The 12758-nt window shown below is 37.1% G+C and overlaps 1 protein-coding gene and 2 long non-coding RNA genes across 11 annotated transcripts in view; 2 read left to right on the forward strand and 1 right to left on the reverse strand.

The window, feature by feature from the left end:
* Positions 1 to 12758, reverse strand: part of LOC113438234 (uncharacterized) — a 28076-nt gene that overhangs the window by 13471 nt on the left and 1847 nt on the right. For 4 of the 6 annotated variants that reach the window (XR_015743275.1, XR_015743274.1, XR_015743273.1 and 1 more), the window contains exon 1: positions 7720 to 7856. This is a non-coding gene — a long non-coding RNA (uncharacterized LOC113438234). The other 2 variants (XR_015743271.1, XR_015743270.1) reach the window with 2 other exon arrangements.
* On the forward strand, positions 1910 to 4676 carry LOC148126435 (uncharacterized). The gene is made up of 2 exons (XR_015743276.1): positions 1910 to 2861; positions 3734 to 4676. It is a non-coding gene; the product is annotated as an uncharacterized LOC148126435 (long non-coding RNA).
* Positions 8114 to 12758, forward strand: part of GRHL2 (grainyhead like transcription factor 2) — a 93692-nt gene continuing 89047 nt past the window's right edge. For 2 of the 4 annotated variants that reach the window (XM_026703503.2, XM_026703504.2), the window contains exon 1: positions 8114 to 8248. In XM_026703503.2, coding sequence (XP_026559288.1) covers positions 8229 to 8248 — 20 coding nt within the window. In that variant the 5' untranslated portion in view covers positions 8114 to 8228. Of the gene's footprint in view, positions 8249 to 10121; positions 10416 to 12758 lie in introns of those variants that run through there. The other 2 variants (XM_087931564.1, XM_087931563.1) reach the window with 2 other exon arrangements.

The following is a 12758-nucleotide window of genomic DNA, read 5'->3' on the forward strand; positions in this document are numbered from 1 at the left end:
AAAAGTTTAGTCAATTTTTTTTTTTTTCTTTAATAGAGATACTAGGATTTATAAATTTGTATTGATAAGAGTATTATATAAAGTAACTGTAATTGTGACTATGAGGTGAATGCATAAAACCGATGGACCAACCGACTTACGGTGTGTACAAAAATATGGGGAGCTGATACTTTTATGTTTTGTTGTTGTGTTTTTTATGTTAAAAAATAATAAAAATTTATATAAAAAAAAATAATAATAAAATGTGCAGTTTTTCTACTTTGAAATATAAGCTAAGTGACAAGATAGGTGGTATTTTGAGTTCATACCATTGGTTCTACTCTTATTAAGCCATCATCAATTTTCCATTTGACAAGAAGGCAACAAATCTGCAAGGGCACACAGTGGACTTGTGGCTGACTAGGGTACCATCACAAAATAATGCAACCAGTCACTGAAGCAGCACTCAGAGCTGTCTTCCTTCACAATCCCAGTGCTTGTGATTGAATTAGGAACATTTTTTGAGCATAGAATATGTTCTTATTTCTGACCCCATTCCAGTTTCAAAGCTATAAAGGTAGAAGTCCCACTACCTATTGTATTTACATTTAGAACTACCCCAAATGATTTTCCTGGGCATTACAAATAAGTTTTTGTAGTTCAATCATCAGCAGAAAAAGATGGTCATCATTCAAACTTCCCTGGCAGTGAATAATAGATACTAAATTGAAGGTAGGGGAAGAAACTGGCTGATGGAAGAGAGACAGATAATATCATCTTTCCATTTATGCCCAACATGGAAATAAAGTGGCTACCACAAAGGAGAAATACCATTCACCACACCCAACAAAGAAATGGCATGGCTGCTACAAATGGAACAGAGCTTATTGGTCTCCATTGCTGCCAACTACTGTCTTGTCTCGAAAATAAGACCCAACTGGAAAATAAGCCCAAGCTTGATTTTTCAGGATGCTTGTAATAAATGTTCTACCTCCAAAATAAACCTTAGTTAAGATCAGTCAGTCAGACGGACACATTTGGTACTGTATTTCCCCCAAAATAAGACCTAACCAGAAAATAAACCCTAATGCATATTTTGGAACAAAACTTAATATAAAACTTCCTTTCAGGAAAACATGGTAGTATCTCAATATAATTTTTGCAGGTCACTAATTTTGTGGGTATATTTACATGACTGGAGCGAACAGAAAAACTTCATGGTTCACCCACTTAGCTGCCAATGAAGTTTGGGTAAGACAAATATATTGCTCCCATTAATCTCTCTTAAATATGCAAGTTATTGTTTAACGAACCTAACAAAATGGATCTTTAGAATGACTGCAAGCTGCAACCACATCAAACTAGTTTAATTTCTTTATTAAATCAAGTGGTTTTTTATGAACCATGTAAGAAAACCCAGTAGTTAAAAGAAAAAAAAAAAGAAGTGAAGGTGCAGAGAAAATTGTGGCAAGTGTAAATAACTCTGCGTATTCTATTTACTTTCTGAACAGGAATAAGGAAGTAAGTTCTTCAACACGGTCACTGTTTATTTACAAAGTCATCTCAGGGGAAAAAAAATCATGCAGCAACTTGAAGCATGCAGTCCACAAATGCACTGCACATTACTGAACACTATTCAGAATAATCTCAATTACATTTTCTCAAAACATCATTAAAAGTAGTCTTTTTTCAAATTGAGCTTAACTCCAGAGTAACTTCATGGACACAGTCATACGGTTTTCTTTGTAAAACAATGGAAGTAGCTTGCCATGGTCCACTTCAAGGTGTTTCTTGACTGGCCCACAAATTTGTTACTCCCTGGTTAGTGTCCCGTCCAAGTAGGAACCTGAGGTTCCAAGTAGGAACCTCAGACAAGGTCAGCCAGGTGCTGTTACCTGCTGAGAATCAATGTCTCAAGGGATAGGTAAGTTCCTTTATAATGAGACGCATTACAGGATACAAGAACTGTTTGTGAGATTTAACATAGTACTGTAACTAAAAAGCTCATTTACCTCTGTTACAAATTGACTCGCTAATTCTGGGATGCTCAATGAGGCAGCCTATGATGCGGGTATATTTTTAGATGTCATTTTCAGTGGCATCTACTCCAACCTTTTTCACATTAAAAAAATAAACTTTAAAAAGGAGCAGGCTGCAGATCTGAGTTCTGGCCTCCATTGTTTTATTCCCAGAAATGTTTTGTATCCCATTAGCTTTCTCAGAAAATGAAATAATAAGCAACTGCAGCCTAAAACTTTGTTTAGAAACATGGTATTTGCTCAGAAAAAAAATAATGTTAATCAGGGAAAATAAAGAATGTCATACAGGAGATGGGATTAGAGATGGTGCCAAGTAGCATTCTGATAAGTCTGTGCTGATTATGGCCCCCATGCAAATCAACAAGTCCTTCTCAGTAGCCAAGGTATGACACGCAAAGTACCGGTAATCTGAATATTCAACATGATTATTATATAAGCTAATTAGAGCAAAATTTCATAACTTACTTTGAAAAGTCAGTATATCTTTTTAGCTATATTTGAGCCAACTATATTCAGCTATATTCAGTTCCGGTTACCCTATCTAAAAAAACGTACGTAGTAGAGTCAAAAAAGTACAGCTTACAGCTCAGACATCAGAGGATATGATAGAAGGCAGCTGAAAATACCTAAAGAAGGAAGGTGTGGTAGAGATTTAAAGAATTATACGGCTTACAGAAAATGCATACAGATATGACCCTTTTCATCTCATATGATAACAGAAATTCAGATCATCCAGCAAAACTGATTAGTAATAGAGCTGGTATAAACAAAAATACTCTACATAAGTAACAAGCTATGTGATGACAACTCTCAGCGTATAAAGCTAATACCAGCACTGAGCGGGTAAGTGAGCTCTTAATTTAGAGGCACAATATTAATTTATTATCCTTATGTTCTGTCTTTGTTATAGAGCATGCATAGTTTCTTCTTCACTTTTATTCTTACATTAATCACTTTAGAAGGATTAATTCTGGAAAGCAAGAGGCTGGAGTATTGAATGTTCACTCATACTCAACATTTTTTTTTATTTTTTCATGCTGATTCCATATTCTATATACAGGCTACATCTCTAAAATTGGAGAAGATCAGCAAGCACCACATCTATACTGTCTTTGACAGTGTTATTTACTTTTTCTGCAGATATTTTATGTACTTCTAGCTATTTCTAATACTACTATGATATCCTTTTCTAACAGACTTATATGGTAAGATAAGTTTTATAGTAACTGAAGCATTCACTTTGGAAGAGAAACATGATCTTAAACACTCAGTGAGCCATAAAGATTTACTCAGTAGCTTTAGGCAAGTGATTATGTCTAATCTACAATAAAACCTGGGTTGCTTGAAAAAAAGACAGAAGTGCATGCCCCCTACCCCCCTTCAGATAATCAGAAAATATATCACTGGTGAAGGTGCTTGTATCTGAAAATGTTTGCAGATCATATATTGCTCTCTCATTTGTTTATATTGCAATTGTTTTTTATTATTTTTGTAGCATTAATTGGCCGACCAAATTACAACTAACTTTTTTTTGCTAATTTCAACAGAAGATTCATCACCAACATTTATTATATAACTTAAAATTTCAGAAATATAAAGCAATTATATATATAAATTCAATTTCAATGAAAGATTTATTAGTGAGCAAAGAGAGGTAGACTATTAGCCTATATTTTTACTAGCATACCTCATCCATCAATCTATTCTCTTTACAGAAAAGAGCAACATTTTTATTACATCAAGAAGAAGAACAACTTTATTGTCATTGTACAAGCACAACGAAACTGAAGAGAAGGTATTTTTGTGTGGTGTTTTATTCATGGAAAAAAATACTATTTTTGTACTGCACCTGATCTTATGGCTGTAATAAACAATGACTGGGTACTATTCTCATAATTGAAAGCACAAGGATTCACAAGAGCTTTGAAAAAAAAATTTTTAAAGTGTTAACTGCTGCAATGAGCCTCAAGAATATGAACGAAGTGTAACTAGTTTGGTTCAATTAAGTTTGTTGAAACTATGGCTATATTAGAATGGAATAATCTGTACTCACTTAAATATTTTAACTATTTTCTTGACCAATAATCTGCACTTAAGGAATTCTGAACTATCTGCACAGATAATTATGGTATTGAGAAGATAATTAAGTCTAATTCCAGACAGCCTCTATGTGTCAAATTAAGTAGTATTGCCTTTGGGAAGCACAGTGCTAATAACTGACCATATCAATGACTGATATTTTTTGGTCTCCAGTTTCTGTCAACAGTTGCCTACAATAGGCAAAGTTAACAATTTACCACAATAGCATTGTTTAAAAGCTAACACACTGCAGTGTTAACTGCTCTTGCTTTGAGAAGTAATCCAGGATAACTCATGTTTGAACAGGTAAGACTGTGTGCCAGAGGATATGAAAGAACATTCATGAGGCATACTTTAAATGGTCGATCAGAACTCCATTCCTACTTTCATCAAACTCTGATAATGCAGCTCATCTGGAGAGAAGGCTGATATAACATTTAATTTCAAGGATTTTGGAAACCATGAAACCATTCCTAATATCATGACGAAAAATCAGTCATTATCGTAATGAAGTGTTTTTTTTTTACTGAATGAAGAATTGTAATGAATTGGGAACTATAATAAATCACTTCCATAATATTAACTGTATTTGGTTGTCCATATGGAGGTAACAAGAAACAACTGAGTAACATTATCCCAGATCATTTCCTTCATGAACTCAGTTCTGCATAAATATTGTTAGTCTGGGGCAGAAAGTCAGTAATACATAAAGTAGTTCTCTAAGGTGATGTGATAAATCATAAAGATGGAGAGAAAAGAGTTCCGCTGTCCTATCAAGAGATTATTTTGGTACTCTCCAAACATTTTGGATTGAAATTCCTGATGCACTAAGTCAAATGTTGCTTTAGCCATGCATTCTAAATCATGGTAGTCTATATAGAAAAAGAATGAAGAAAGGAAACTTAACCCATTACAATCAAGTTTTTATCCTTTTGCTAGCTGAAAAAATAAATAAACCTTCCTGACCTAAGTCACAACCCTCTTCAAAACAAATTATATAACAAGATGATTGCTAAGTTTTAAGATACATAAAGGATTAAGTATAAGTGCTACTTGTTGCAAAATTAGTAGCTGGCTTTCCGCATGGTGCACTTTATTGGAATCTGGTGCAGGAGCTTTCAATGACTTACCAATAGAAAAGCACAAACATATGTAAGCCACCTCTGTGTTAAAAGAATTGCTATTCAGACATCTGCTTTCTTTCTATTGTACTTATTAGTAGCATTGTTTTGATACAAATACAACCCATAAGCATCTTCATCCCATAAATTTGTTTTACGTGTTTCTAGAACACATAATTTTATGTACTTTTAATTATATATTGTAGCCTTCATCAAATGTTGTCTGAATACTTGTTTTTCTGACCCTAAACAGCAAACCCAAACAATACTATTATTAAATGGAAAAATTACACACCCATAGTAAATTGATATAGAAACAGTTGCCTTTTACCTTGTTTTTCCCCCACAGTAGAATTATAGCTGCTTGAGAAAGGAAGCGGCCAAAGTGAAAGTATAGAAACATTGAGTATCAAATGTAATAAAGCACGCGACCAGCTCTTTATTAGCAACTCCCACTCTATTTTTCCCTGTTTATTCCATTCAAATTGTAATTAGGATTACACATTCAAGCATCACATTCTTTTATTCTGTTTTTTGGGCAAAGGATTGGAACTTGATTTCTCTGAATATTCAGTCTGTTTGTTTTAATTCACAATGGGCAGGTTCAATAATAAATATTACATTGGGCATAACTTTTTTGGTGTACAATATGATCCAAGATTCGGAGTTTTTAAGCTAATATGCACCTTGTATTTCCATAGTGTTTTAGAATTAGGGTGTTAACCCCCAATTCAGGACTATTATTTTGAACTTATGCTATTTGGAAAAAAATGAAAGCAGCAGAACCTGATTGCAAAAAAGTTCTGTAAATTAAGTTTTAATTTGATATACAAAAGCCATCTAATTTTAAGATTACATTGCCCATTGAAAACATCCAAAAGGCTCTCATTCCCTATTTTTGGTCCAAGTATCTTACTTACTTATCTTTACAATAGTTGTTGACAGATTTTTCCTCAAAAAGTCATCTTTTCCCGCTAATTTTTTTGGAAAGCCATGAAACTGGTGATTATCATCCCATTGTGCAGCTGTAAATTTCATTGTTACTTTCTTACTACCCCCATAAAAGCTAATAGGACCACAAGAGATATTTACTAGTCCACTGAATGGTAACTATCAGATGGTCATTTCTGTTACATCAAAATAGATCATTCTCCTAAAATCTTTATCTGTTTAGTCTTCTTCCTCTCCACAGCTGAGTGGGAAAGTTCCTTACATGGATATCACTTCCAGAGTGTTAAGAGGGATTGACTTCCAAATAAGCATAGATAAAATAGCAGACTGAATTGCTTATTTCCACGTCATTGATTGACAGGGCCTGTAGCAAACACTAGATAAGTCTTTCCTGGAAAATGGGGGAAATCTTGCATTTCACTGGTAGGCCCAGATATACTTACAAACAACTGATTGTTCTCTGTGGAAATACCAGAGGATAAAGCAAATGCAAAGGACTTAACATGAAGGATTCATCCAGGGATTAGGGACTGGATATTGTTTATTATTCTTCATTTCCACTCCTGAACGTACTTTTTAAAAAGCTCCTAAGCACTTCTGGAACACTGTTTTTTAAAAAGCAAAATAGTGCATATTGATTCTAATTTATCACACACCTTGCAGGAATGAGGTCAGGCAGTATATTTCTAGCAAAAGGCTAGAAATACTGCAAACATTACAGCCAGGGGGGTGAGAAAACACACAGTTCATATTTATTCTTCTTACCCAAGGAAGTAGTTTGAAAGTTTTCAGTTGAAGCAAAGTGGGTAGAGGTGGGATGCGACTGACCTCTTTTTTTCTATCTAGCCTCCATGTCTAGCTAAAAAAAACCCTAAGCAAATCCGAACAAACTGAAGTATGCAATGAACAAATCGCCATAACTTAAATCCTAGGCAGGCCTGCAAATCCTGACGCGGCAGTTTAAAACCCACGGCACTTAGAAAGACAAGAAATTATGTAACATAATTTTTTTAAAAAAAGTATTGTGGGGGGAAAAAAGGCGGCTTAAGGTGGACGTTTCTGTCCCCCAACCTCTTGTCGAGGTCCACACAGAGGGCGGGCAAGTGCCTGGCGCTCTCCTTCGGGACTCCAGACTGACTTTTGCGCGCGAGGTTTTGAGGCGGGCGGCGCGGTGAGTTCGGGACTCGGAAAAGCAGCTGCAAAGCCAAAGGCGAGTTTGCCAGGGTCGCTCCCCGCCAGTCCTTTCCCAGCTCAAGTCCAGGCAACCCTGCGACTCCCTTCTTCTGTCTCCCTTCTCTTCCTGAAAACACCCCCCGCCCCCATTTGCGGGAACAGCGGCAATCTCCTCAGGCGCCCTCGGCCAGGGAGTTCCTCTGCTTCCTCTGCCGGGCGGGCTTCACCTGCCCTGCTACCCCAGGGTCCCCATTCAGCTTCTCTGTGTCTCTTGCCTGCCCCCACTTCCCCGCCCTTCACCCCACGCTGCTTCAACCACCCCGGCTCTGCTTTCCCAGAGGTGCGATCGCGCCGAGTTCTAAGCCACAGGGCCTTACCTGAGCGCGCCTCTTCCAATGGCTGCTCACCTGAAGGCCCGCTCTACCCAATCAGCTCGCGGCTCGTCCCTCTTTGCCTGCTATCCTTGAGTGAAAGAATCCAGCTTCTCTTGGGAAAGTTACCTGTAGGCGCCTTCAGCTTTTGTTGCTTGGCTGCTCGGTGCCCTAAACCGCGGAGAGGGGGGGCGGGGGGAGGGAGTGCAAAAGGAAAAAAAAGGCCAGCCAGTCTTCTTCCCACATGCGAGGGGCGGGGAGAAGGGGGCCTTACCTGTCCCACTCCTACCTCTGCGGCTGGCTGAGGGAGAAGTAGAGGGGGCAAAGAAAAGCAGAATTACCAGTAGCTCTGGTTCTGCCGTCCCGGGAGCTCGCTTGCTCTCACACGCGAGCGCACACACACACACACACACATACACACACACACACACCTTTACCTGCACAGACTTGAAAGTCCAGTTTCACCAGAGAGACTGAGGCATCTGGAAAAGGGGAGAGAGTTCATTGGATCAAACATGTCACAAGAGACGGACAAGTAAGTGATCACAGCCAGCTTGCTACTTTTGCTGCTCCTGGACGGATCAACTGGTTGGTTGTGTTTTCTTTCCCTTAAAGAAAAAAAACAAAACAAAACAAAACACGATCTCGGTGGCGGACGCACTGCGTTACATTTCCTCCTTTATACAAGGAATACAGGGGTTAAATAGAACCCACAGGAGAGCTATTGAATTCCACTAACTTCCCCAATCTCTTTTTCACTCTCTCCCTTTTAAAAAAAATGGCTTTGGATTCTTTTGTGTAACTTTCCCAAAGTTTGGGGAGAGCTTTACTTCTGCGCTATAGAATTGAAGGACCAATGCCTCAGTGTCCTTCAGGGCCTAGATATGAAACGCGATTCTTGGCTTTTGTATGTGAATGCAACAAAAGAGCTTTTATATTGGATCAGAAACGGCCATCTTCTTCCCGTTTTCTTGGCATGTGTATTTTGGGACAGAAAGATGTAAAAGATGGATCTCAGAAATTCTTTATTTCAAATGGTGGGGGTGTTTTTTAAGATGGCGGGAAGGGGGGCAGGGGGACGGATTAAAAACACCCTGATTCTAGAATCAGAAAATAAGCCTATTATAAAAGGGAGCATAGAGGGGGCAGGAATATGGGGGTTCCTCCCCCCTTCAGTAAGAGGAAGTGATCTTAAGTAAAAATATTATTTCATTTTTCCACTACGTTGTATGTACATGTGGCATAAAATATTCCACTCCATGATGAAAATTTATGAATTTCACTTCCTTAAACCTTTAAATCCTTCAATTTAAAATCAAAATGCACTTTATGAAAAAACTCAAAATTCTTGGAAAAACTGTAGGTTGTACATTGAGATATCTTGAAATAAGCAATAAAGCCTACTGTTCATAATAAACCCAATAATATTAGCATTTTTGTTTGAAGTTCTAACGTGCCAACGCTAAAGGACATTATGATTCTGGGATTGTTGTGTGTGCAGACATAACACTCTTCTATAGTGGCCTCCCTTGTATTCCTTTCCCCATTTTCAAATGTGTGCAAGGTGGAAGTTAGACAATCTTGTGCAGACTTCATCTCCCCCTCCCAGCGCCTCCCTGTGACTGTGTCTTCCTTATGGCAGTTGTTACTGGCTCCTTCTGGGCTTCCTGGTAGCTGCAGATCCTTCCAATGCTAAAGGGAGAAGGCCAGAATCTTGCAGTGGGTTGGGTCTGAAGATCAGGAATAATATCTTGAACTTCCTTCTGAGCCTGTGCAACACATTGTTACCATGCGCAAAAAGTTCATCTCTAGCACTGGGACAAAACTCCTGTTGTGGAATTTCTGTCCTGGGCTATTTATTGACTTACAGGTGTGGAAAAGGGAAAGACCAAAAAAAAAAGAGGGAGGGAAGCAGAAATCAATAGGATTCAGTTTAGCAGGAAAAAGGACTTGACAAATTCTTAATGTGAGAAAGCTGGTTGGTAAACTGAGTCTCTTCAAAGTTGAGAGTGGAATACATAAAGTTCCATAATTAGACAATGACTAATATAGCAGTGATGTATTGGTCTTTCCCCCCACACACTTTTGGTCCTTTGGGAAGAAATTTACCTGTTCATAGTCAATACATGAGGGCTAGATCATTCAAAATAAGGTGGCCGTTCCATTGAGTGTTTTGGAACTTTTTTTAATGCATAATAACTCTCAGTTGATTCAAGATTGTGTGCAAAGGACAATGATGGTTTTGATTTGATAAAGCAAGATGAAAAGGTTTAATCTTTTATATGATCTCCTGGAACTTTTGGAAAGTGGTTTTGTTCCATGTAGCACATTATTTATTATTAAAGTACGTAGGTGTGCCCATTAAAGTCTGGCGTGAAGGACAATTGTTTAAAAAACAGATTTTGATCAGTATCTCAGATGTTACGTATATGCCTGGGTTAGTCAAAATGTCTTGAAAAGCATAGGCTGTTCTAATCATTTGAGTAGAAGTGAAAAAATTGTTTTTCTTTTCTTTTTGTTTTTTAATGCATTGTATTTCTGTGGCTAAAGTAGTCAACCAGATTTTGCTTTAATGCCGAAATTAATTTGTGTAACGTTCAGGCTACATTCCTATGAACGTTTTACATGATATCCTGAATTTGTTGGACTTGTGTCCCAATCAGTGGGCTTAGGAGGATTACTCTGCAAGACATATGTGATTGGTAAGGCATTCTCATTTATTGCATGTGAGATTTTATACAAAGTTTTTAAAGTGTTATTGTTTTAATTTTTATTTACATAGTTGCATTAAAGTCATCTAGTACTTAAATATTTGCTTGTGAAAATAGGGCAAATAAGGTTCCTTACAAACTAACCAATAAATTCATAATACACTTTTTCTTTTGCACTTTATCCTTCAAAATTATTATATGGCTGCTACTAATTTTAAATTACTTTTGCACCAATGGCAACACTTTTTGTTACTTTTTATCTAGAGAAAACTAGATTGAAAGACTTCTAATGAAACTTCATCTTTTATTCTCACAAACAGTTGCACTAAATTTGTGGGAGATGGGAGAACTTGGAAACTTAAAAAGGGTGTAGACATTTCTACATTTGAATCTACAATAGATCATAGAGACATTTGTTAAGACAAATACTTTAATCTCACGTTGGATGCAGCAGTAATTTTTCTAATTTGATGTCTAGTTTCCATTTGAAAGGGTCTTTCAAATGTTTCTAGCTGTATATTTTATTTGTTATATCACCTTTTCTTTATTTGCTTAAAGTTGTATGCAGAGTTATCTCCATTTGGGTTTTATTCTTGCAACAACTCTTTTGAGATTATATCTGACTCAAAGTCAGCCAATGATCTGGGATTTAGAATTTGGATCTTTCCTGTCCTAATTCAACCCTCTAATTATACAACAATAGTTCATTTAGCTGTAAACCCTTGGAAAGCAGGCAATTGTCTGCATTTCAAGAAGACTATGTGTATTTAAAAAAACTTTTTTTTTCTGAAGATAATGTAATTTTATTTCATGAAAACTAATTTTTTTCCTTGTCAGTAGAAGTATTACCCTTCAGGAAAGTTAAACATAACAGGCTATTAGAGATGAGGAGAACATAAAACCCACTTTATGCAATCCCCTCTGTGAATATGGAAGAGGCAGTTGAGTACATATTACTAAATTCACATACTACAGTGAGCCAATAAGTAACATGATCTTGAGTTAATGTAATATATGAAGGGAGTGGAGGGTACGACTGTAAGCCACAGTTTGAAACTAGGGTTTGTTATTTTCTTACTAACTACTACTTTCTTTGGAAGATGTCAAAATAAGGATGGCTTGTTGGTGTGCAATGTCTTGGCTTAATCTTGATGTGATTCTGTCCCCATTCAGGTTTCCAATCAATGCACAGAAACGCAAGGTAAAACCAGTCAAGACTGAGCTTATCATTGGCTAAACAAGCCATAATAATTTTGTTTATCCATAGAGCTTCTAGCATATTCAATGAGCCGTGGATAAAAATATTACAACTTGTTCTACTTTGAGCATTCTTGAAACATATCTAGCAATTTCAATTGGTGAAAAATTCAGCAACAAAATAAAGTGGTGAAAATACTAGGGTAATATTATGCCTGAATTGGGCAATCTGCATAAGTTTTCAGTTGTTTTGCAGACACAATTTAACGTGCTGATTTAAGTGTGAAATAGCTTAAGGCGTAATTCTCTGATTATAAACTTGTTCAGGACCTGCAGGCAAGGTCCCTTTAAAAATGCCTTTGCATTCAGAATCCCATTGATTGGGCATTTGTGAGAAGGCTCTCTAACTGTGCAGTTCAATCTCTAGGAACTGGTGTTTGATTCCCAGTCTCTGTCTTTTGGAGATGGACTTAAGACTCACCATGGAAAATAGGCCTTTTTGTTTCCCTTAGACTCATTTCAATATTTGTGTCATTTAATTACATTCAAAGGTTTATGTACTTTCCATTTTGGATGGAAAGTTGAAAGAGAGAGAGAGAAAAGGAGAAACAATGAGCAAATGAACTATACCATAGTATAATTATTCTATTATATTTGTATATTTGTTGTTGTTGTTAGATCACTCAAGGAGCTATTTACAGCAATAAAATATTAATATAATATAATAAAAATGGAATAATAGCACTAGCACTTAGACTGATATACTGCTCCATAATGCACAGCACTTAGTAAGCGGTTTATAGAGTCAGCATATTGCCACCAACAATCTGGGTCCTCATTTTACTGACCTCGGAAGGATGGATGGAGTCAGTCAGGATTGAACTCTTGGCACTGAGCAGTCAGCCTGCAATACTGCATTCTAACCACTGCACCACAATGCCTCCTTAAACTATTATACAGAGCAGGGATTAGCCACCTATCTCCTATAGGCCTGCCCCTTAAAATAATCTTGCCTGTGGTCATCGAAATAAATATATTTACCCAGCCTATGAGAGAGAGAGAGAAAGGGAGGGAGGGAGAAAGAGAGAGAGAGAGAGCATTTAGCACCTCATTGGATGACCATCTTGGTGTCAGCTT

Source organism: Pseudonaja textilis, chromosome 3 (assembly GCF_049901715.1).
Source record: "Pseudonaja textilis isolate UNSWEBS1 chromosome 3, rPseTex1.2, whole genome shotgun sequence".
Classification (NCBI taxonomy): Eukaryota; Metazoa; Chordata; class Lepidosauria; order Squamata; family Elapidae; genus Pseudonaja; species Pseudonaja textilis.